Source organism: Cherax quadricarinatus, chromosome 70 (assembly GCF_038502225.1).
Source record: "Cherax quadricarinatus isolate ZL_2023a chromosome 70, ASM3850222v1, whole genome shotgun sequence".
Lineage (NCBI taxonomy): Eukaryota > Metazoa > Arthropoda > Malacostraca > Decapoda > Parastacidae > Cherax > Cherax quadricarinatus.
This window is the reverse complement of record NC_091361.1, coordinates 19,935,168-19,961,874: the sequence shown is the minus strand read 5'-3', so window position 1 is coordinate 19,961,874 and position 26,707 is coordinate 19,935,168. Positions and strand designations below refer to the sequence as shown.

General features: G+C 44.0%; 1 protein-coding gene across 3 annotated transcripts in view; it reads left to right on the top strand.

The window, feature by feature from the left end:
• The window catches only part of LOC128689365 (uncharacterized), a 54,746-nt gene extending 40,820 nt beyond the window's left edge, over window positions 1–13,926 (top strand). For 2 of the 3 annotated variants that reach the window (XM_070099927.1, XM_070099929.1), the window contains exons 2-7: window positions 858–1,347; window positions 1,800–2,723; window positions 6,354–6,640; window positions 10,489–10,671; window positions 11,009–11,264; window positions 12,406–13,926. In XM_070099927.1, the coding sequence (XP_069956028.1) occupies window positions 865–1,347; window positions 1,800–2,723; window positions 6,354–6,640; window positions 10,489–10,671; window positions 11,009–11,264; window positions 12,406–12,567 (2,295 nt within the window). In that variant the 5' untranslated portion in view covers window positions 858–864 and the 3' untranslated portion in view covers window positions 12,568–13,926. The remainder of the gene's footprint in view (window positions 1–857; window positions 1,348–1,799; window positions 2,724–6,353; window positions 6,641–10,488; window positions 10,672–11,008; window positions 11,265–12,405) is intronic. The other variant, XM_070099928.1, reaches the window with a different exon arrangement.
• Window positions 13,927–26,707: the final 12,781 nt, after the last annotated feature.

Below are 26,707 nucleotides of genomic sequence, written 5' to 3'. Positions count from 1 at the left end.
GCTGGTAGCGCACTCACCTCACATACTGAGTGTCCGTGGTTCGATCCCGGTGTGGGTGGAAACATTGGGCATATTTCATTACATCTGCTGCCCCTGTTCACCTTAGTCGACTGCTGTGGGTCGCATCCTGGGGTTTGAAATAAGCTGAGGTAGGATAACAGCTCTTAGCCTGTAAAGCTGATTTTTGTGGAAAAAACAAAATCTCATGAAGACTTTAGTCATTTCAAAGGTAAACAAGATCTTGAAAAGCGACTTTGAGATTAAGGTAAAGATAATGCCGACACAGAATGTTTTCCGACACTGTGTTATAGTATACTTCTCTGTATATTGCTTGTGCTTGATTCTTTCAGGTTCACATATTTTATCATTAATATTACCAATCCTAGCAAACGTAACATATAAATTATGCAAAAAATAGCCGATTGTGAAGAGCTAGAAAGTATTGCCAACATCTCTATTGTCACCAGTGCTAATGTTCACCAGTTACTGGAGTGTGCACCACGTAATTTTAATGAAGGAATTCAAGAAAACCGGTTAACTGGATTTAAGTTCTGGAGGTGGGAAGTACAGTGCCTACACTCTGAAGGAGTGGTGAGCATATTACAATTAGAGGGTCATTTGATTATGGTGTCAGTACACATCTGGAAAGATGACCATTGAATTAATGATGGTGATTTTTTTCTCTTCTTGAGGTCACCTGTCTTGGTGGGAGACCTCAGATGAGTTCAATCATTTATAAATCTTTGTTAAGAGAATATAAGCTCTTGAAAGAGGTTTTTAATATATCCTGATCCTTAACAATGTGTGGAGGTGTACAATGACTCATAATACACACTTTCACTCACCTCTTATATCAGCAGCGTGATGTTGCGTCCGCTTGTGTTGCTGGCTCTGGCGACCGTGGGCGTGCAAGCCAGGAACACCTGGTCATGGGGCCCTGACCAGTCTTCTAGAGTAGCTCCCTCCACGTCTGTGGGTAGATCAGCGACTTCAGCTTCTGGAAGCGCTGACCGGCATGGCAGGTCTTCGGCCACAAGTGACGACGTTGTGTTTCCACCTTCCTCGTCAACAGGATCTTTAACGATAGTTCCAGCACCCTCCTTTGGTTCACTACCTACACATGCTGCGCATTCATTTAGCGGCGCAAGTCAGCCATTATACGAATCGTCTGCACAAGTGCACGTCTCGTCACCAGCAGCGGCGTCTGCTGCTCCACTAGTGACTGGAGAACACCAGCTGGGAGAGAGTCGAACTAGTAGGAAGATCGAGGTATCGGGCGACGGCCAGTCTGAAGGCAGATTGTTTGGAATTAAAGACAAACTCTGTGACGTCGGCCTCGGCTTCGATGTGAGTACATGTTTTAAATATACTTGAAATATGCTGTAAGAGGCACAATACACGTTACATCTCTTTCGCAGGTGTTAATTCATGCATTAAATCATGCGTAAATTTTTATTTGCATTATCTTATTTGGTTTTAAATATTGCACTTAAAAGGAGCATATATGAGATTAAACTGAATTAATATTGTAGAGAAAAATGATTTATAAGTCATGACATTTCTGTTTTCTTCCGAACTAAAGAAACTCTGCTTGTCAAGACATATATGTAAATTGTATTATTCTTTGGTTCTTTTGTTGTATTGAAAGGAATTGAGGATATGTACTAAGGTATATTACAATATTTGTGTTATTTTTAAGATTGTTAACTTGAGTTAAAATATTAACGTTAAGAACTTAGCTTCCTAAAATTTATAATCTTTTATATGTTATTTTTAATCACTAGCTTTTTTTTTTACAGTGTAAGAAGGGTTACAAAGGCGGCATCAGCCACCACGACATATCTTACGTGCAGCCAGTGCAGGTAGTGCCTTTGGGAGGCCCTATAGCTGCCGTGCCCATCCACCATGACAAAGGTTATGGCCACAAAGGCTACGGCATCCCTCCTCCCATCTATGGCCCCCCTCCTCCCGTATATGCACCTCCTCCTCCTGTATATGCACCTCCCCAACCAGTATACGCCCCTCCACAACCTTCATATGGACCTCCAATATCGAGTTACAGCGAGCCCGTATACCACCCACCTAAAGCCTCCTACCATAGCCCCTCTCTGGTAAAGCATGTGCACACCCACCACCACGTCTACGATGGACAGGGGTCATATGGAGGAGGCATCACCTACGCCAAGGACAACACTTATAGTGGAACTCAGACACATACTGTCTCTTCCAGCTCATCCTTCGACTCTCTGGAGAACTTTAATAACTTCGGAAGTTTTTCCCATGGAAGTATTGACAAGGTAGGAAAGCCTCTGCCTGTTGTTGCTCCCCGTCCAGGTCCTCCCTATCAACAGGACTGCCAGTGTGTGGAGTTTAGGTACTGCGCAGTCCACGATATCATCGGCAGATCCAGTAATGACTTACATCCCCTCATCGACGCCCGTAGCAAAAAAACCGACATCTTGTCAACAGCTTCTGATTCTGACAACACTTCTGAAGAAAATCAAGTCTTCTCTGCTTCTGAAGGCAGACATCTTGTTGCGGAGGTAGTGAAGAAAGTTGCAGAGAACAGCACTAGTGAGAGGACGAAGAGAGACACTATGGTGTTCAGGGATAAACCCAGGGACGCAAGGGACACAATGATCTTCAGGGACGACACCAGGGCTTCCAGTTTCTCCGGGCTCTCTGTGGCCCCTAGACCCGCGATAGCCACCAGCCGTCAAGGGGTGAGTTGTGACAACATTCACACTTTGTTTATCTTTATGATGTGTACCAGTCCACGGCTCGAGCACTCACTGTTCCACATTTTATGTTTTCGCCCTTCAAGGAAAGTTCTTTGATGTTGGTGAAGTGCTCTCGATCCCCCAAAATTATTATATTTCCTGGTGAGTACTAAACCTTAGAGATATACAGTATATTCTTGATGCACAAATAGTATATACATTGTGAGCAACTCTCGGCTGTTTAGCAGGACTGGCAATTATCTACATACAGCAATCCAAAATACCTAGAACTCAACACTGGTCTTTGAGTTCCTTTGAAACAAAGAAATATTCATTTGCAGAGAGAGTATTCGTACACTAGTCCATAGCCAATAGCTTGCCTACCAGTGTGGTCGTGGCCACCAGGCCATGTTAAGTATGGTCGTGGCTACCAGGCCATGTTAAGTATGGTCGTGGCTACCAGGCCATGTTAAGTATGGTCGTGGCTACCAGGCCATGTTAAGTATGGTCGTGGCTACCAGGCCATGTTAAGTATGGTCGTGGCTACCAGGCCATGTTAAGTATGGTCGTGGCTACCAGGCCATGTTAAGTATGGTCGTGGCTACCAGGCCATGTTAAGTATGGTCGTGGCTACCAGGCCATGTTAAGTATGGTCGTGGCTACCAGGCCATGTTAAGTATGGTCGTGGCTACCAGGCCATGTTAAGTATGGTCGTGGCTACCAGGCCATGTTAAGTATGGTCGTGGCTACCAGGCCATGTTAAGTATGGTCGTGGCTACCAGGCCATGTTAAGTATGGTCGTGGCTACCAGGCCATGTTAAGTATGGTCGTGGCTACCAGGCCATGTTAAGTATGGTCGTGGCTACCAGGCCATGTTAAGTATGGTCGTGGCTACCAGGCCATGTTAAGTATGGTCGTGGCTACCAGGCCATGTTAAGTATGGTCGTGGCTACCAGGCCATGTTAAGTATGGTCGTGGCTACCAGGCCATGTTAAGTATGGTCGTGGCTACCAGGCCATGTTAAGTATGGTCGTGGCTACCAGGCCATGTTAAGTATGGTCGTGGCTACCAGGCCATGTTAAGTATGGTCGTGGCTACCAGGCCATGTTAAGTATGGTCGTGGCTACCAGGCCATGTTAAGTATGGTCGTGGCTACCAGGCCATGTTAAGTATGGTCGTGGCTACCAGGCCATGTTAAGTATGGTCGTGGCTACCAGGCCATGTTAAGTATGGTCGTGGCTACCAGGCCATGTTAAGTATGGTCGTGGCTACCAGGCCATTTTAAGTATGGTCGTGGCTACCAGGCCATGTTAAGTATGGTCGTGGCTACCAGGCCATGTTAAGTACGGTCGTGGCTACCAGGCCATGTTAAGTATGGTCGTGGCTACCAGGCCATGTTAAGTATGGTCGTGGCTGCCAGGCCATGTTAAGTATGGTCGTGGCTACCAGGCCATGTTAAGTATGGTCGTGGCTACCAGGCCATGTTAAGTATGGTCGTGGCTACCAGGCCATGTTAAGTATGGTCGTGGCTACCAGGCCATGTTAAGTATGGTCGTGGCTACCAGGCCATGTTAAGTATGGTCGTGGCTACCAGGCCATGTTAAGTATGGTCGTGGCTACCAGGCCATGTTAAGTATGGTCGTGGCTACCAGGCCATGTTAAGTATGGTCGTGGCTACCAGGCCATGTTAAGTATGGTCGTGGCTACCAGGCCATGTTAAGTATGGTCGTGGCTACCAGGCCATGTTAAGTATGGAGTAGTGGATACCGAATATTTTTTAAAATAATTAATTGAACTCTTTTAAAGAGAAATATGTGACTCCTGGCCTCTGGTCAGCAAGTAAACTTGCACTGCACACACAAGGTGTGTCACTGGTAGGAAGCCCTAAGTTGCTACTCCCGTTGTTAAACCCGTTTTCTTTGTATATTATGTCTGTAGTAAACGATAACTCGAGGCCTCCTACGAGTGAAATAGCCATTATGTTGATGAACATTCTTTGGTATTAACAGAGTTCACTATAACGTTATAGTATAATAATAATTAGAAAAAAACATTAAGAATGATGTATTTTTTTTTTACTGTCGTTCTAATAACCTAACACAAAGGATATCTTTACAAACATTTTCCGTGTTCAGGAGAGGAAAGTAAGGAAAATATTTCGGCCAAATCACAATAGTCCAAGACGGACCCAAACTTCATCCAACTTCCTCCTCTAAACGCGGATTTATGTTTAATTGTTCCAGCCACGGTATTCTAACTTTTTATTCTTTGTTTTCAACTTTGTTTTTATTAAATAAAATGACAGAAAAGACAAATAAAAATAATTTGATAACATTAACACAGCCATAGCTCTTGTGAGACAAGAGAAATAAATCTAGAAATACTGATAACCTCACCTGTTAAACCAGAGAGAGAGAGGTGGGATTATTTTATTATTAAAGATTATCCGGTATTCTCCCGGCCCGGGCTTTTTCCAAGTGGTGGCCCGGCCTTGGCTCCCTCTTTAGGGAGTATCTGAGACCTAAGTCTCCCATGGGAGGAGGCACAAGTACCTCCTCATCTGTAGGACCAACTGTCCCCAGGACTAGCCACAAGCTAGGCCTCTCTGGTCTGCCATCCCCGCCCCAAGGGGGCAAATGGGAATGACAGTCTTATGAGCTAAAGGCTCGGGCTCAGGCACCTACCCTACCCTAGAAGAGTTAGGCATGGTGTCGATGAGAGAGGTGGGACACTTTTCAATATTTACAAGTCACTACACTCCCGCCGTGAGTGCATGGAGGCTGTATATACGAAATATTGAGAGAGTTGTCAATTTTCAGTAGGAAGTTTGGAATCTTGGATATCTTAAAACACACATTAAATTATTGTAAGAGTATTAATATATTCTCAACTAAAACTAATTTATCTTTTCATTAAATCACATATAAACGGAGCCGTCAGAACGAAAATAGCTAAGTCATAGCGCCACTCTCTCTCCCAGGGGAAAAAAAATCTCATGGAACCCCAGCAGGCTGCCGCGGAGCCCAGTTTGAAGCCTCAGGTTTAGACGCCTAAGTAGGAATTTCCTCTGTACTACTTAAATGCTTCGTCGTGATTCATTTCCCACAGTAAAATAATATTATAGGCAAAATTCAGTGTTCCATAATGTTTAATGCTTCATTCACACATTTGATGTCAGCTGCAACTGGTGTCCAGACAGCCACTGGAGTAACACCTCTTCTCTCACTCTCCTGCATCACCGCATCCTCTTCATTCCAACTCTCATATTTTAAAGTTCTTCTTTACCTGCCTGCTTAACTCCAGATTTTCATGGTATAAACTGTTTCTGTCCCTAAATGGTCTCCATTTCAGCCTGAGTAAACTTTGAAGTTAATCATATTCCAGATCACTACACTGTCCTTCTTTACTGTATCATATCTCCTGGATCTAAAATATATTTCTAAGTCCTTCTTTCATGCATTGTTCATTCTCTCCCATGAAAGTCTCTACTTTCATTGAAATTAAGTATTTTTTTTACTACTCACTGAGCAAATAAAAAGTTAAAAGTGTCGCCAGCTAGTTATAAGTGCGTCTTAAATACAGTGTTCAAGCAGATTATAAATTTCTTGTGACAAGTGATAGTATTCCTAATAGATTAACGCGTACGCGCCGGGAGTGAGCGGTTGTGCTGGTAACCACGTCTGCTGTCGCCGTCCCTCGTTCCGTCAGCAGCGGGAGATCGGGTCTTGTGGTCGTCGCAACTCCGTAGGTCTGCTGGGTCGCGTGAAGAACCACGATCTTCAGCAGGGAGACACAGAGTTTGGGGAGTACCCCTGGCAGGCGGCTATCCTCAGGCGGGAGACAGGAGAGAGTGTTTATGTGTGTGGAGCTGCGCTAGTAGACAGTCAGCACCTGGTCACCGCTGCCCACTGCATCACCGGGTTAGTACCTACTTAGTTCCCACTGCATCACCGGGTTAGTACCTACTCAGTTCCCACTGTATCACCGGGTTAGTACCTACTCAGTGCCCACTGTATCACCGGGTTAATACCTACTCAATGCCCACTGCATCACCGGGTTAATACCTACTCAATGCCCACTGCATCACCGGGTTAGTACCTACTCAGTTCCCACTGTATCACCGGGTTAGTACCTACTCAGTTCCCACTGTATCACCGGGTTAATACCTACTCAATGCCCACTGCATCACCGGGTTAGTACCTACTCAGTTCCCACTGTATCACCGGGTTAGTACCTACTCAGTTCCCACTGCATCACCGGGTTAGTACCTACTCAGTTCCCACTGTATCACCGGATTAGTACCTACTCAGTTCCCACTGCATCACCGGGTTAGTACCTACTCAGTTCCCACTGTATCACCGGATTAGTACCTACTCAGTTCCGACTGCTTCACCGGGTTAGTACCTACTCAGTTCCCACTGTATCACCGGATTAGTACCTACTCAGTTCCGACTGCATCACCGGGTTAGTACCCAGTTCCCAGTACATCACCGGGTTTGTACCCACCCAGTTCCCACTGCATCACCGGGTTAGTACCCAGTTCCCAGTACATCACCGGGTTAGTACCCACCCAGTTCCCACTGCATCACCGGGTTAGTACCCAGTTCCCACTGCATCACTGGGTTAGTACCCAGTTCCCAGTACATCACCGGGTTAGTACCCACCCAGTTCCCACTGCATCACCGGGTTAGTACCCAGTTCCCACTGCATCACCGGGTTAGTACCCATTTCCCAGTACATCACCGGGTTAGTACCCACCTAGTTCCCACTGCATCACCGGGTTAGTACCCAGTTCCCAGCACATCACCGGGTTAGTACCCACCCAGTTCCCACTGCATCACCGGGTTAGTACCCAGTTCCCAGTACATCACCGGGTTAGTACCCAGTTCCCACTGCATCACCGGGTTAGTACCCACCCAGTTCCCACTGCATCACCGGGTTAGTACCCAGTTCCCAGTACATCACCGGGTTAGTCCCCACTCAGTTCCCACTGCATCACCGGGTTAGTACCCAGTTCCCACTGCATCACGGGGTTAGTACCCAGTTCCCAGTACATCACCGGGTTAGTCCCCACCCAGTTCCCACTGCATCACCGGGTTAGTACCCAGTTCCCACTGCATCACGGGGTTAGTACCCAGTTCCCAGTACATCACCGGGTTAGTCCCCACCCAGTTCCCACTGCATCACCGGGTTAGTACCCAGTTCCCACTGCATCACGGGGTTAGTACCCAGTTCCCAGTACATCACCGGGTTAGTCCCCACCCAGTTCCCACTGCATCACGGGGTTAGTACCCAGTTCCCAGTACATCACCGGGTTAGTACCCAGTTCCCACTGCATCACGGGGTTAGTACCCAGTTCCCAGTACATCACCGGGTTAGTACCCACACAGTTCCCACTGCATCACGGGGTTAGTACCCAGTTCCCAGTACATCACCGGGTTAGTACCCACACAGTTCCCACTGCATCACGGGGTTAGTACCCAGTTCCCAGTACATCACCGGGTTAGTCCCCACCCAGTTCCCAGTACATCATACCACCACATCATTCACATCACGTTCATATCACTTCACATTTTTATCGAATCATAACAGCTTACAAAAAAAAAATTGATGTATTTCCCGTTTGACGTAATACAAATAATTAATTGATTTATTATGATCTTCCTGGTGGTCAAAATTATCAGAAAACTTCTGTCTTTCATAAGTTTATTTTTGTCCAGTTATTGTATGAGATTTTAACGACGTCTTTAGAAGGGAATATTTAAGTGGATAAAGATTATCAAAGTTTGTATGTTGTAATACAATATTTATTGTTTATTTGATGTAATATTTTAGTATTATCTTCTGTAATGTAATATTATAGTGTTACCTTCTATGTAATATTGTTAGCTTCTATAATGTAATATTGTTAGCTTCTATAATGTAATATTGTTAGCTTCTATAATGTAATATTGTTAGCTTCTATAATGTAATATTGTTAGCTTCTATTATGTAATATTGTTAGCTTCTATAATGTAATATAATTAGCTTCTATAATGTAATATTGTTAGCTTCTATAATGTAATATTGTTAGCTTCTATAATGTAATATTGTTAGCTTCTATAATGTAATATTGTTAGCTTCTATAATGTAATATAATTAGCTTCTATAATGTAATATTGTTAGCTTCTATAATGTAATATTGTTAGCTTCTATAATGTAATATAATTAGCTTCTATAATGTAATATTGTTAGCTTCTATAATGTAATATTGTTAGCTTCTATAATGTAATATAATTAGCTTCTATAATGTAATATTGTTAGCTTCTATAATGTAATATTGTTAGCTTCTATAATGTAATATTGTTAGCTTCTATAATGTAATATTGTTAGCTTCTATAATGTAATATTGTTAGCTTCTATAATGTAATATTGTTAGCTTCTATAATGTAATATTGTTAGCTTCTATAATGTAATATTGTTAGCTTCTATAATGTAATATTGTTAGCTTCTATAATGTAATATAATTAGCTTCTATAATGTAATATTGTTAGCTTCTATAATGTAATATTGTTAGCTTCTATAATGTAATATAATTAGCTTCTATAATGTAATATTGTTAGCTTCTATAATGTAATATTGTTAGCTTCTATAATGTAATATTGTTAGCTTCTATAATGTAATATTGTTAGCTTCTATAATGTAATATAATTAGCTTCTATAATGTAATATTGTTAGCTTCTATAATGTAATATTGTTAGCTTCTATAATGTAATATAATTAGCTTCTATAATGTAATATTGTTAGCTTCTATAATGTAATATTGTTAGCTTCTATAATGTAATATTGTTAGCTTCTATAATGTAATATTGTTAGCTTCTATAATGTAATATTGTTAGCTTCTATTATGTAATATTGTTAGCTTCTATAATGTAATATAATTAGCTTCTATAATGTAATATTGTTAGCTTCTATAATGTAATATTGTTAGCTTCTATAATGTAATTTTAGATCCCTCAAACAGGAGGAACTGAGAGTACCTGTCGGATATCTTCTTGTTCCTCCAGACTTTTCCTGATAACGCCTCCTCTGATAGGCTTCAAACTTTCACCACTGACATATCTTACGTAAACTGACGGAACACTACAGTGTTGACAATTTGCCCCCTTTTTTTAACAGTAAAATGCTGAATAATAACTTAATTATGTCTTTTCTGAATGACTTGAATCTCGAGTTGAAACTCTGTCAACTAAGTCAATATTATTTGTGTGTGTGACCCTGGAAAATGTCTTTCCAGGTCGGGTTGAAACTTTTAACGCAGTCTTTTTTATTAAAGTGAGGAATGTGGCAGATAAACGAACAGTGAAATAAATATATACGTTAAAAAAACAGACAAAAATAAAAAAATGACGTTGTAATATAAGCATTTGAGGTATTAAATAATATTATATACTACTGTTTGGGTTCTGTCAGGATCATTATGAGATGGTGAAATAATCATCAAGGCAGGACCCAAACGTCTCCTAGTTTACATGCCCACTTTGCCTTGTACCTTGCCATTCCAGTACCTGCCTTGTACCTTGCCATTCCAGTACCTGCCTTGTACCTTGCCATTCCAGTACCTGCCTTGTACCTTGCCATGCCAGTACCTGCCTTGTACCTTGCCATTCCAGTACCTGCCTTGTACCTTGCCATACCAGCACCTGCCTTGTACCTTGCCATGCTGTCGTACCTGCCAAACACCAACGAGTGAGTGGAAACGTGTTAGTTGGATATATTTGTGTTACAGGTTGTCTCCAGGTGAGCTGAAGGTGCGGCTGGGAGAGTGGGACGTGGGAGGTGACACAGAGTTCTACCGCTACGTGGAGAGCCCCGTGCTCGGTCTTTATCCACACCCGGAGTTCTATGCTGGAAACCTCAACAACGACATCGCCATTGTCAGGATACAGACTCCCGTCGACTTTGTCACTAAGTGAGTGTCGCCCTACCCACCCGTCTAACCTTTTAAGCAGAATGTATTGTATATTTATTTAATCTCTCGTGTATACGTGTTAATTATTTACTTTTTAGGTAATTATTGTATAATTTTCTGAACTGTTTATAGTGCAAAATAAATGGAGTGCTTCAAGTGCATAATATATTATTCGGGTTATGTATACTAAATAATTACAAAGTTTCTGCCATTCTTTCAGTTGAATGATCCGCACACACTTGTTGCTTCAACTAAATGTGCAATAAAATACTTGTGCAGAGTGTAAAATAATTAACTTATATATACCATGTATAATACCCGACTTTGTTTCTCACAGTCCACACATCTCGCCCGTGTGCATGCCAGACCGCTTCTCCAGCTTCTCTGGTCAGCGCTGCTATGTATCAGGCTGGGGTAAAGACGCCTTCGGTAACAGAGGCAACTTCCAGCACCTGCTGAAGGAGGTGGACCTGCCAGTGATAGATCAGTCAGTGTGTCAGTCTGCACTCCGCAACACCAGGCTGGGTCCACAGTTCACGCTGCACTCTGGCATGATCTGTGCTGGAGGCGAGGAAGGCAAGGACGCCTGCGAGGTTAGTCTGGTCTCACAGGTCAATGTTAGCGTAAATGTAATCCCTTAGAGGGAGAGGCGCGTCGTCTGGTCTCACATGTCAATGTTAGCGTGAATGTAATCCCTTAGAGGGAGAGGCGCGTCGTCTGGTCTCACAGGTCAATGTTAGCGTGAATGTAATCCCTTAGAGGGAGAGGCGCGGGGTCTGGTCTCACATGTCAATGTTAGCGTGAATGTAATCCCTTAGAGGGAGAGGCGCGTCGTCTGGTCTCACATGTCAATGTTAGCGTGAATGTAATCCCTTAGAGGGAGAGGCGCGTCGTCTGGTCTCACATGTCAATGTTAGCGTGAATGTAATCCCTTAGAGGGAGAGGCGCGTCGTCTGGTCTCACAGGTCAATGTTAGCGTGAATGTAATCCCTTAGAGGGAGAGGCGCGTCTGTATGCAAGTGACAAGATTTTGATTTAAGTAACTAGAGTTACCTTCTTCCTAGGATCAAACATTTTGCTAATGGATCAACATTTTTTTTAAATATCGAAAAATATAAAAATAAATAAATAAATAAATAAATAATAATGAGATAAAAAATTATGAAAATGACTAAAAATTGTGAATACGAAAAATAATGAAAAATAACACAAAATTAAAAAAAAAAAAATAAAAATCCTGAAAAATAAATCAAATTTATGAAAAATAAATAAAAATTATTAAAGCAACTTAACACTGCGTGTTGTTAAGAATATTTAACATTTATATAGACAAAGCTCAACATTTACCCTAAATATTTCATTGACTGAAATGTTTTCAATATCTCCAGTGAAAATAGAACTTAAAATATTCATTGAATAATTGCAGTGAAATCTCTTTCTCTAGAGCAGAAGCTTTTAATATTTTTTTTTCACCTAAGACAACCTTAGCTCATTCATTATACATTTATATATATATATATATATATATATATATATATATATATATATATATATATATATATATATATATATATATATATATATATATATATATATATATATATATATATATATATATATATATATATATATATATATATATATATATATATATATATATATATATATATATATATATATATATATATATATACACACACATAAGGTGACTGGATGGCTTCTGTATTTATGCAGGGTGATGGTGGGAGCCCCCTGGTATGTCACAACCTGGACGGCAGCATGCAGATCGCTGGCCTGGTATCATGGGGTGTTGGCTGTGGTCAGCGTGGCGTCCCTGGAGTCTACACCAACATTCCCTACTACCTGGACTGGATAAAATCTATCACCAGAAGCTAACTCATCCACCTCCTGCCCTCCTGAGTCGCATTTCAGTCATCCGTCCTTCAAGAAAAAGGAAACTTGGTGCTCATCTTTCAAATACTTAACTTGAGGTGTCAAGGCTTCAGGAATTCGACCTGTCTACTGCTATAACACTTGGAGTGTCAAGGCTTCAGGAGTTCCACCTGTCTACTGCTGTAACACTTGGAGTGTCAAGGCTTCAGGAGTTCCACCTGTCTACTGCTGTGACACCTGACTGCCACGCAAATGTTTCCTTTAATGTGACATAGGGTCTAGGCACGATGTCTTTAATATCTAACTCTTATGTCTGCCTAGGTCTTCCAAAGCTTTAGTCATTACAGAGAGGACACGTGACAAAAGAACTTGTGTAATTTGCATCTGTAATTTTTTGTAAATTCGTTTATTTATGTTTAGTGTGTTCGGTCTTTACTGGTTAACGACTGAAGGTAATTAACTAGTCGTGTTACTTTGTGGGCCCATCAGATATGACCTCTTATAATGTTTACTTTGATAAAACTATTTAAAACGCACTCATTGTAAAACCTCATACTCATTTACACTGTTGTTCAAAACACGAAATATTCGTATAACTAACATTATTCACGCATCATGATTCAGTGACTTTAAAGTTATTCACGAGGATTTTCTGTTATGTGTCATTACCCTGATTTATCCTCCGTTAAGTTTAAGTTAAAACAGACGTAAAGCCAGGAAATTCCTTGTGAATTCTTCACTCATTATTTCATCATATCTTCAACATACACAACGTCGTGTTAGTCTGCTTAGGTATCTGTTATTTAATGTTTTTTTTCATATTTATCCACGGAAAACACTGATAACTAAAAGTTATACATCTGGATGAATTACCGTTTTGCCTACAAATATAAAGACACAGACACACGTTTCTGAAGAAGCTTTAATTAGGATTTTTTCTCTATGTAGAGCTTTATCAGATCATGACTTTATACAGCTCCACACAAAGCCAAACGTTTTCCCAGTTTAAGCAACTTGTGGGGCAAACTAAGTGGGATAAACTAACGTTTATTAAGAGGGATAAACAAATGTTCAGTGAACGGAATAAACTAATGTTCATTATTTTACATCTCAACATAACTCAGATAATTAATTATTGTTGTATGATGTGTATTTATGCTTAAGAGACTAATAAACATTAATGTATGTAAGGGGGAGTGAGATTAGATAACCATTACAAGTGCTTAACAACTGTATATATATATATTTGTCAAGCATTTAGGAACGTGATTATGACTTCAGCTCAAGTTCCAATGTGCTGGAGTAACCCGTATGAAGCTCTTATGCTCGCCCAAATTTTACCTAATAAAAGAATATAAGAACTCTGTAGACGTTTTAATCATTTCCTGCGATGTTACACCTGCCTTAAACTAGTTAAAACGTGGCTGGAATAAATCACAGCTGCGCCACCAGTTAAAAAGTATATTTTAGACAACTTTTCAAACCATTTTGAGCTTGGAAATAGTTTTAGACTAATCGAAATGTCGGCAAATTATGGGTTTACTAGAAATTTCCTATACGTTATAGAGTTTGAGGAATTAACGGGACGTTATCAAAAACAAGTGACGTGTTAACACACACATTGACTATTCCTGTTTACATGGGCACATTCTGGATCCCATATACAAAGTCGAACTGCAGCTGCTTGCCCACAAGCTCTGAGATGTGAGGTTATCCAACATTCGACGATGAACCGAGATTAATTGATCTCTTCGGTGGGACCCAGATGCTGCTGTGACTCCCGCATGTGGAGACCTTCCAAATCCCATCCTCAGTGGAATCTCGTCTGGTATTTCTCAGTTCAGTGGAGCCTACACTAACAGAGCAACAGTGCAGCTGTAGAATGATAAGCTTGCGTCTGTTTACTAACAGCCAATCATGGTAAAAGACATAGTCAAAAAGTGAAAGGCTTTCTTCTATATAACCTGTTACTGAACACTTAGGTGACAAGAATTACCAAAAGGATCAGATACAGAAATGTGATAATATAATCGGAACATCTCGTAGTGTTGTTCGCCATAACACCAAGATTTTGCATAACCCAGACCGATTTTAGTCTGGTATCATTTAGGTAAAGTCAGTCAAGTGTCAATAATAATGAACGGTTTTCAATATAATTTTGGGGATGTGCCTGAGTTATGTACACTAGAATTACACGCTAAGGATGTGTATAATACTGTTGTTATCAATTAACAAGCATTTCCTGCTAAGAGATCAGTCTGTTAGAGGCAGAGATCTGCTTCTTGAACGTAAACAATCTCACAGTGTGGAATTTTGGCTTCTTAACTCACATTAAATATATGCGAGTTAAGTCTTTGGAATGGCTACAATATTTAATAAACCATACCACGGGCAGGGATAGAACCAGCGATCAGAGAGTTATAAATCTCCAGACAGACACGCTAGCCACTGGACCAGCTAGCCACTGGACCAGCTAGCCACTGGACCAGCTAGCCACTGGACCAGCTAGCCACTGGACCAGCTAGCCACTGGACCAGCTAGCCACTGGACCAGATAGCCACTGGACCAGCTAGCCACTGGGCCAGCTAGCCACTGGACCAGCTAGCCACTGGACCAGCTAGCCACTGGACCAGCTAGCCACTGGACCAGCTAGCCACTGGACCAGCTAGCCACTGGACCAGCTAGCCACTGGACCAGCTAGCCACTGGGCCAGCTAGCCACTGGACCAGCTAGCCACTGGACCAGCTAGCCACTGGACCAGCTAGCCACTGGACCAGCTAGCCACTGGACCAGCTAGCCACTGGACCAGCTAGCCACTGGGCCAGCTAGCCACTGGACCAGCTAGCCCCTGGGCCAGCTAGCCACTGGACCAGCTAGCCACTGGGCCAGCTAGCCACTGGACCAGCTAGCCACTGGGCCAGCTAGCCACTGGGCCAGCTAGCCACTGGGCCAGCTAGCCACTGGACCAGCTAGCCACTGGACCAGCTAGCCACTGGACCAGCTAGCCACTGGACCAGCTAGCCACTGGACCAGCTAGCCACTGGGCCAGCTAGCCACTGGACCAGCTAGCCACTGGACCAGCTAGCCACTGGACCAGCTAGCCACTGGACCAGCTAGCCACTGGACCAGCTAGCCACTGGACCAGCTAGCCACTGGGCCAGCTAGCCACTGGACCAGCTAGCCACTGGGCCAGCTAGCCACTGGACCAGCTAGCCACTGGGCCAGCTAGCCACTGGACCAGCTAGCCACTGGACCAGCTAGCCACTGGACCAGCTAGCCACTGGGCCAGCTAGCCACTGGACCATCTAGCCACTGGACCAGCTAGCCACTGGACCAGCTAGCCACTGGACCAGCTAGCCACTGGACCAGCTAGCCACTGGACCAGCTAGCCACTGGGCCAGCTAGCCACTGGACCAGCTAGCCACTGGACCAGCTAGCCACTGGACCAGCTAGCCACTGGACCAGCTAGCCACTGGGCCAGCTAGCCACTGGACCAGCTAGCCACTGGGCCAGCTAGCCACTGGACCAGCTAGCCACTGGACCAGCTAGCCACTGGACCAGCTAGCCACTGGACCAGCTAGCCACTGGACCAGCTAGCCACTGGGCCAGCTAGCCACTGGACCAGCTAGCCACTGGGCCAGCTAGCCACTGGACCAGCTAGCCACTGGACCAGCTAGCCACTGGACCAGTTAGCCACTGGACCAGCTAGCCACTGGACCAGCTAGCCACTGGGCAAACTAGCCACTGGGCCAGCTAGCCACTGGGCCAGCTAACCACTGGGCCAACTAGCCACTGGGCCAGCTAGCCACTGGGCCAGCTAGCCACTGGGCAAACTAGCCACTGGGCCAGCTAGCCACTGGGCCAGCTAGCCACTGGGCCAGCTAGCCACTGGACCAGCTAGCCACTGGACCAACTAGCCACTGGGCCAGCTAGCCACTGGGCCAGCTAGCCACTGGGCCAGCTAGCCACTGGACCAGCTAGCCACTGGACCAACTAGCCACTGGGCCAGCTAGCCACTGGACCAGCTAGCCACTGGACCAACTAGCCACTGGGCCAGCTAGCCACTGGGCCAGCTAGCCACTGGGCAAACTAGCCACTGGGCCAGCTAGCCACTGGGCCAGCTTGTAGACAGCCTGTACTGTCTGCACAGACAGCCCATGCTGTCTGCCAGCTTAGTTCATATTTCGCGCCACTCAAGTGCTGCCATCTATAGGCCTTGCCACTTCAGTATGCCCAGACTTGCCTCACCCTCACTCACACAGCGGCCTGGCATCAAGACACAAGGCCTCCCAGCTCTCTCTCGTGGGCATGGCCCTGCCCGGGCCATGGGCACAAACACACAAGCCTGTGTAACCCACCACTACTTAACAATAAACTAAGAAGCCTCCGAAGAAGTATATCATTTAACTACCCGCTCTACAGCTACCAAACAGCCCCTTTATATTGGTACCAGCGGTGGTCGCAGCGTTGTGTTTACCCTGGAGAGAGGAAGGAGAGGTATGAAGTCACCTTCACTTCATCACCCTACATAAGAAGCATCCGTCTCTCAACGAGTTATCCTGATGTCGTGTCTGCACGTTTGAGCATCCAGACACAGGTACTAGCAGGATCCAGCCGAAATTTGTCGAAAGTCTTCGAGAATTGTGAGTGGCGTCCCAGTGACCCCACGCTACAGCGTCCCACGCTGTTTCCCAAGTCACGTGTTCAGCGTCACTTGTATGCTGTTGTTGTTGTTCAGCTCAGCACAGCTGTTTCAGCAAGCCAGAGGTGAGTTTTGTGGTGATTTCTGCGTCCAGTGTGAGCTTCTCCACGTGTTTGTGGGTGAAGGAGGAGGAGGAATGGCCAGATGCCCGCCCTGCCATACACTCACGCACGCTCCTCGCCACCACACTACCATACACTCACCACTGCCCACTCCCTCTGCTGTGTTTTCTGGTGTTTTTCGTATGAATTCATTGCCAGTGCTGTGTATCCGAGTGCCCGAGGCCACTCGAAGCTACGTGGATTACTACGTCACGTGGGTGTGGGCGATGTCACGTAGACCTACAAAGCCACGTGAGTTACCAGATGTCCCAGGCCTCATGCTGTGGTCTGCTGCCCGCATCACATCGACGCCACCCACGATGCTGCCCGACTTCATGACGTCACGATGTCTGTTGACGTCACCTCACGATGTCTGCCTGACGTCACCTCGAGATGTCTGCTGACGTCACCCACGATGCTGCCCGACTTCATGACGTCACGATGTCTGCTGACGTCACCTCACGATGTCTGCTGACGTCACGATGTCTGCTGACGTCACCTCACGATGTCTGCCTGACGTCACCTCGAGATGTCTGTTGACGTCACTGCTGCTGACGTCACCTTGCGACATCACGCCTGACATCACATGATGTCACATCGAGTGTTCTAGTAATTATTTCAGTATTGTCGAGAAGATTGAGAGAAAATATATGTCGTGTGTTAATTAATTCCTCTCAGTCAGTGTTCTCACATTTTAGTATGTCTTAGTGTCAGTTTTATGCGCAGAAAAGCATCATTTGCTAGTTTAAGCCATGTTGTACCGTATGTACAGCGGTGTGTTTTTAAAGTTTCGTGTGTCCAGTGAGGTCTGGCCCACCCAGACCTGTGTAGCACCACTGTGTTAGTCACCCGCCTGACCAGTGTTTGACAGCTGATTTCTCAGCCCTGAGCGTATGAGCCCCCTTGTACAGAAAGCTTTTATGCTCGTCGCTCGTGATGTTCTGCAGAATCGTACCTGCTACGATTCCCATCGAGATTTGTTTCACTTCACCTCCAGACCGTCAGAGTGCAGTTATATGTAGAGAAACAAGTCTGGGGACGCTTAGACTAACCTCTGCTATAACTCCAGCTGTCGAGAGATGATACTCGTCAAGCTGCAGCCAGCCCTGTCGGCAGGCGCTGTGTCAGCCTCGTGTCACAAGCTTCAGTGAGCAGCCTGCACAAAGATGTCACTTTGACTGCTAGCTCTCTCACTGCAGTCTGGTGTATGATGTTACGACTCCCAGATGTTTCGCCCAGTCGTCTCTGCCACGACTCGCTCCACAACTCGCTCCACGATCGCCGGCAGTGACAGCCCAGCGACAGTACCAGTCGAGAAGTGTCCTCCTGAGTCGCTTGTCAGAAGTCCTGCCCAGTGGCCGAGTTTTGTCGACGCCTCACTCGAGGGCACCAGCATGTCGTGCCCCAGGTTGAGTGAAAACCTGCAGCGACTCCTACGATGTCTGCTTCACCGTTCCAGAGGAGACCGTACCCTGTTACGTCACAGCTCAGCCGCAGCGATGTCTCCCGTGTTGCAGTACCTGTCCAGACGCAGGAAGGCGTGCAGTGATGCCCTTCGACGCTCACTGCCTATGACCACGATGTTTAGCACACCCCACGTTTTTTTCTTCCCTCCCTGTAGGAAGTTTTTTTTTTCATGTCCATATGTATATATATGTTTTTATTTTGTGTTCTGTGCCCTGTTCCTACGAGAGAGAGACCGAGTTTCTTTTACTACCAGTATTGTCGCGTCGGGACGATGCGCGGTAGGTGGCCGAGCGTATGTAGACAGCCTGTACTGTCTGCACAGACAGCCCATGCTGTCTGCCAGCTTAGTTCATATTTCGCGCCACTCAAGTGCTGCCATCTATAGGCCTTGCCACTTCAGTATGCCCAGACTTGCCTCACCCTCACTCACACAGCGGCCTGGCATCAAGACACAAGGCCTCCCAGCTCTCTCTCGTGGGCATGGCCCTGCCCGGGCCATGGGCACAAACACACAAGCCTGTGTAACCCACCACTACTTAACAATAAACTAAGAAGCCTCCGAAGAAGTATATCATTTAACTACCCGCTCTACAGCTACCAAACAAGTCCTTTATAAGCTAGCCACTGGGCAAACTAGCCACTGGGCCAGCTAGCCACTGGGCCAGCTAGCCACTGGGCCAACTAGCCACTGGGCCAGCTAGCCACTGGGCCAGCTAGCCACTGGACCAGCTAGCCACTGGGCCCGCTAGCCACTGGGCAAACTAGCCACTGGGCCAGCTAGCCACTGGGCCAGCTAGCCACTGGGCAAACTAGCCACTGGGCCAGCTAGCCACTGGGCCAGCTAGCCACTGGGCAAACTAGCCACTGGGCCAGCTAGCCACTGGGCCAGCTAGCCACTGGGCCAACTAGCCACTGGGCCAACTAGCCACTGGGCCAGCTAGCTACAATAAGATTCGTCCAACTAGGTATATTTCTACACCATAGGAAGGTTAGCACAGGCACCACTGTGACCACAGTTAGCGCGACCGTGACGAACTCTAGCTCATGTCCCCTCAAAGCCGTCAACATGACTCACGAAACTATAATGACACGATTGAGGGTTCTAACCCCGCCCGTGGTATAGTTTGCTTGCAATCGTGTCATTACGATTTCGTAAGTCATATACAGTATTTAAAGGCAGAAGCATCCTAACGCCAGGATATTACCCATGATGACACTCTTCAGGTTACTTGTTCTATCTAGGCTGGAATATTGCTGCACACTAACAGCACCTTTCAAGGCAGGTGAAATTGCTGACCTAGAAAATGTACAGAGAACCTTCACGGCGCGCATAACGGAGATAAAACACCTCAATTACTGGGAGCGCTTGAGGTTCCTAAACCTGTATTCCCTGGAACGCAGGAGGGAGAGATACATGATTATATACACCTGGAAAATCCTAGAGGGACTAGTACCGAACTTGCACACGAAAATCACTCACTACGAAAGCAAAAGACTTGGCAGACGATGCACCATGCCCCCAATGAAAAGCAGGGGTGTCACTAGCACGTTAAGAGACCATACAATAAGTGTCAGGGGCCCGAGACTGTTCAACTGCCTCCCAGCACACATAAGGAGGATTACCAACAGACCCCTGGCAGTCTTCAAGCTGGCACTGGACAAGCACCTAAAGTCAGTTCCTGATCAGCCGGGCTGTGGCTCGTACGTTGGTTTGCGTGCAGCCAGCAGCAACAGCCTGGTTGATCAGGCTCTGATCCACCAGGAGGCCTGGTCACAGACCGGGCCGCGGGGGCGTTGACCCCCGGAACTCTCTCCAGGTAAACTCCAGGTTACCCACTAACATTAGTTGTGTTCGGGCAAATTTGACAATGCTCTATTATTTTACATACCGGTACATAAGGCGCCTTTTTTTCTACAGGCAAAAAGTCTTTAAAAAATCACGCTGCGTCTTAAATGCTCAAGGTCAGGGTCAAGAGTAACCTTTGTGTTACGCTTTAGCAGATGTTTACTAACGTTACGTTACAAATGTCTGAAAACATTGTCTTGCATGTCTTTTATTCTCGTGCGAATTTGTGCAGTAACTGGAGAATTTTTCGATTTTCTTCAAAATGGACTGCATAAGTTCCAGTTTGCTAGTGTTATTATATATAAATAGTGATATTGAGTTACATTCACTAACTAAAGAATGCCTCGTCTTATCGGCTTCAGAATATTAATGAAAATGAATTCCATTAGAAGGAAGACATCCAATAAGTCTAGAGTAATTAGGTACAATTTTTAATTTTTTATGTAACTTTTGAAAACAGGCATTGTTGGTTTCAGAACAATTACTATCAAATGTTTTTTTCGATAGAGTATAAACTTTTAATATTGATAAACTTTGATGAAAGAAAGTTTGGTTTGAGTGCTGATGTTTTTAAATTGTTAATTTTATTAAATAAACTGGTAACCATGTAATAAATAAGGGACGTCTCTTCTGGTCGACATCAAATATTTAATTGTTAGTGAGTTATAATTAGTAAAACTTTTTACTAAACTTGAACTTTGTAGATGCCAATCTGCCAATTTTATAGAATTTTTATCATGTTGAACTTTCCTGGAAAGTTCAACAATTGTGTTGCAGAGGTCTGAGCTTTACTCAGACCTCTGCAACACAATTGTTCCAAGTAGATAGAAGTATTGGGAAGGGAGGTGGGGTGGCATTGTATGTCCGAGATCGCTTGAACTGTTGCATAAAAACGGGTATTAAGTCTGAAGTAACACATACAGAGTCTGTTTGGATAGAATTTTCAGAGCGCCATGAAAAATTTATTCTAGGAGTGATATACCGTCCACCAAACTTAGATAGGGACCAAGGGAAACTACTATGGGAGGAAATTGTTAAGGCCACAAGGCAAGATAATGTAGTAATTCTAAGAGACTTTAACTTTAGTCATATTGATTGGAATTTCTTGATTGGGAATTTAGAATCAAACGACTTCTTAGAAGTAGTTCAGGATTGTTTTTTGAAGCAGTTTGTCACAGAGCCTACAAGGGGAAATAACCTGCTTGACTTGGTTTTGGCAAACAAGGAAACCCTTGTTAATAATTTAGGGATAATTCAGTACTGGTCCCAGATTTTCGCTTAGCAGATTACAATGGGCTTAGAGAACACTTATCATCTGTGGACTGGAGTAACGAAGAGAGCTATCAGTATGACAGCTTTCTTAACACAATACATGCTGCCCAAAGGACATTTATCCCATGTAAGGAAATTAGATCGAATAGGAATGACCCCAAATGGATGAATAATAGGCTCAGATATCTTTTAGGACAGAAAAAAGGAATTTATAGGCGCATCAAAAGAGGTGAGGGTCATCTTATGAATCAGTATATTGACATTAAGAGGGACGTTAAAAAGGATATAAGAAAAGCTAAACGAGACTATGAAATTAAAGTTGCTAGGGATTCGAAAACTAACCCAAAAAGTTTTTTCCAGGTTTATAGAACCAAAGTTAGAGATAAGATAGGCCACTTAAAAATAACTCTGGGCATCTCACTGACAAGGAGAATGAAATGTGCTATATTCTTAATAATTATTTTCTTTCGGTTTTCACTCAGGAAGACACTAACAATATCCCAGTAATTAATTTTTATAGTGGGCCTGATGATGATAAATTATGTAATATCACAGTCACTACCGAACTGGTTATCAAACAGATAGACTGGTTAAAGCAAAATAAATCCCCGGGCCCTGATGAACTTTTTTCAGAGTGTAAAATGGAAGTTTGTGAACCAGTGACTAATATTTTTAATTTATCTCTTCAAACAGGTGTAGTGTCTGATATGTGGAAGATGGCTAATGTAATTCCTATTTTTAAAACAGGGGACAAGTCGTTACCGTTAAATTATCGCCCAATAAGCCTAACCTCAATTGTAGGCAAATTACTAGAGTCAATTATAGCTGATAATATAAGAAGCCATCTGGATAAGCACAGTTTGACTAATGATACTCAACATGGATTCACGAGGGGACGTTCCTGCCTGACTAATTTATTGACGTTCTTCAGTAAAGCTTTTGAGGCCGTTGATCATGCTAAAGAATTCGATATTGTTTATTTAGATTTTAGTAAGGCTTTTGATAGAGTACCGCACCAGAGACTGTTAAAAAAAGTGGCAGCTCGTGGCATTGGGAGAAAAGTGCTGTCATGGATCGAGTCATGGCTCACTAATAGGAGGCAGAGAGTATGCTTAAATGGGGTTAAATCCTCGTGGGGATCTGTAACAAGTGGCGTACCACAGGGATCAGTCTTACGCACGTTGTTGTTTATAATATATATCAATGACCTTGATGAGGGTATTACTAGTGATATGAGCAAATTTGCCGATGACACAAAGATAGGTAGGATAATTGATTCAAACGTAGATGTTAGGGAACTTCAGGAGGATTTAGACAAACTCTATTCTGGGAAATTAGGTCAACTTTGTTTCCAGGATGCGACCCACACCAGTCGACTAACACCCAGATACCCATTTTACTGATGGGTGAACATATACAACCGGTGTAAGGAAACACGTCCAGTGTTGCTACCCTAGCCGGAAATCGAACCCGACTCTCACCGTGTGAGGCGAGAGCTTTTGCCACCAGGCCAACGAAATACTTTACATAACAATGGGTTTTTATTAGAATATGCAAGACGACGCCATCTTATAACTGAAGTCAATATATAATTAAACAAACCCATCTATTAAAATGATATAAAATACCGACAGGTTGTTCGGTAAGACACATATGGAACAGTTAGGTATCTTTATATCGAAATGTTTCGCCTACGCAGTAGGCTTCTTCAGTTGAGTACAGAAAAGTTGATAGAAGCAGAAGATACTTGAAGACGATGTAATCAGTCCATCACCCTTGAAGATTTAAGGTGGTCAGTCCCTCAGTCTGGAGAAGAGTATTGTTCCATATTGTTTCAGACTATGGAACAATACTCTTCTCCAGACTGAGGGACTGACCACCTCAAATCTTCAAGGGTGATGGACTGATTACATCGTCTTCAAGTATCTTCTGCTTCTATCAACTTTTCTGTACTCGACTGAAGAAGCCTACTGCGTAGGCGAAACGTTTCGAAATAAAGATACCTAACTGTTGCATATGTGGCTTACCTAACAAACCCATCTATTGCAACTTCCCTATGTATTCCTGTGATATACTTTTTTATTTTTAATCGTCCATGTATTTACTTTTATAATAGTTTACCATTATAAATTACAGTTTCTTCGTTAAAAAAGAAAACGACTCATGTAGATGGTAAACTCTTTTAGGTTAGTAAGTTCACTAAAATACCATTTCATAAGTAAGTAAGTAAGTAAGTAAGTAAGTTTATTCAGGTATACACAAATACAGTTACATAGAATTATCATACATAGCAGCATATGTGTAGAGAACCTGCGATAACCCAAAAAAGTCAGACAGAGTGACTTATTTCCATTGGGGTCCTTTTACCTTATTATTATAATATAAAGGTTATAATATTTTCTTATTATTCTACAATGAAGATGACATCTTATTATAAGGATTCTCGTACATATTAACATGTGCATAAATTTCCTAGAATAATTTAAAGAAATAAAATAAAGTGGTTATTTCTATTGGTAGCCCTTGTAATAATGAACTTAAAAGTATTTACATTTTTTTGAAATAGTAATTAAGGTGCTAATTCAGGTGCTAAACTGTAATACTTTCATTGTTTTACTATTATATCATCGACACCATGCCCAGCCCTTCTAGGGTAGGGTAGGTACCTGAGCCCGAGCTTGCAGCTCACAAGACTGTCATTCCCATTTGCCCCCTTGGGGCGGGGATGGCAGACCAGAGAGGCCTAGCTTCTTCCTACGAGCCCCGTGAGGGCTGGGAATGTGGCTAGGCCTGGGGACAGTTGGTCCTAAAGATGAGGGGGTACTTGTGCCTCCTCCCATGGGAGACTTAGGTCTCAGACACTCACTAGACAGGGAGCCAAGGCCGGGCCACCACTTGGAAAAGGCCCGGACCGGGAGAATACCGGCGAATCTTTAATAATAATAAATACTAATATATTCCCGAGCTGGTCAGAGACATTTGGGTGTGTTGGCAATCCTTTATTCAGGACCAATATAATGAATGCTCCTAGCTGCAAAGAGATAAAATACACAAATTAGGATGCACAACCTGACATTGTGAGTACTCAGTGTACCTCCTAGTCTGATATATCACTAACTGTGCACGATATGGACGGAAGTCTATAGTGGGTGTGCAGTGCCCTTCCCTGCATAATACGTGACTATTAACTTACGTGACTATTAACTTACGTGACTATTAACTTACGTATTAGGGAGGTAATGTGTGTTCTGTCGGCCTCACGCTCTCTTTGTTTACACTCATGTTTCTCCGTCTCACCTGCTGGCAGTGTATCGGCGCTGCCGACCCACCGAATTTGACTCACTCTGTCACCCCATCTACATCACACATCCCCCTCCCCCAGTTTTCAGCAGGAAACTCATAACTCTGTGACATAATCCCATAGGTACTGTGGTGGACATTTGTCTCTGCATGGTCTTGGAGGTGGTGATACGGGAGTGTGTTGTGCTACGGTCTGGCTGGGTACTGGTTCTTGTGCCTGTGGGAGTGCCTGGTCTGCGTGCTCCATGGGTGGTCCTGGGGTTGTTGCTGTGTCATGTGACTGTGGGGGTGCGGCCGCTGCCTTGCCACTGGGTACCTGAGGCAACTCGCCGTTCTGTGCCGCACTACAGGCTGACGTGGATGGGACATCGGGAGGCTGAGGAACAGGATATGGTGGCCATGAGGGCTGGTTGGCATTGGCCAGCCCCTGAATGTGGTGCAGGAGCCACCAATTGCACAAAGTGATCCATCCCGAGCAATCCACTTTGAGCAAGTATTGGTCGTACGGCTTCGACTCCAGTGCCACACCGGTCCTGTCCCATCTCGTGCTGTGATTCCCAGTCTGGTTTTGCAGAATCACCCAATTACTGGGCGCTAAGGGGGAAAGCTGCAGGGTGTGGTGCTATAGATCGTCGACTTGTTTGGTGAATCTTAGTTGGAGGGCCTCTTGTTGGGGGAACTTATCTTGGTAGGACAGCTCATTGCCTGCACAGCCGCCCCTGCAGGCAAGGTCTTGAGAAGCTGTCGTATCCACTCCGCAACAGGCAGTAAGAAAGTATATTATGTATGATTATAAATTACCCCTAGGAGAGTGTTATGTCAGCATATATCAGACACTGATTGCTGACAACACTTACTTGTGTGGACTCAAAGGTCCACTTATCACCTGGGTTTATGATAAGTGACTAACTCGCAACTTTATATTCAACTGTGCAGTCAGTAGTAATACATCACGAGTAAGTACACTTACCTAGGTATATTTATCTGACCCGTAATTATGCTCGGATATCCAATGACTTGATTGAAGAATAATGTTCTTTGAAGAATGTTGCACTACACTCTGTTGGATTGCAACACCCGTTGTTAAACTGTTCATCAATAATTGTTCACACCATAATATAACTAAAGAAGCTGGTCACACTTCTCTGTAAGTGTTTATTGAGATTCTTTTGTGCAAAACGCACGGAACATTGTTTTTTGTTGGTTATCCCGGCACGTCAATGTCTCTCTCTCAGTAGAGTCAAAAGTAATCTGACCTAACAGCATCCTACGCTGCTGCAATGCCCCAAGAACATAAAGGAAAAGCTGTCCTAGTACTTTTTGCTTCCTTGCCAAACTTCCTCCATGAAGCAAAGCAGAATGCTTGATTCTTGCTGTCTTAAGTATAGTCAACAATGTCCACTATCTTTACCATGGTAATAAAGTGGGAGCAGGATTTTCCTTAATTGTTCTGCT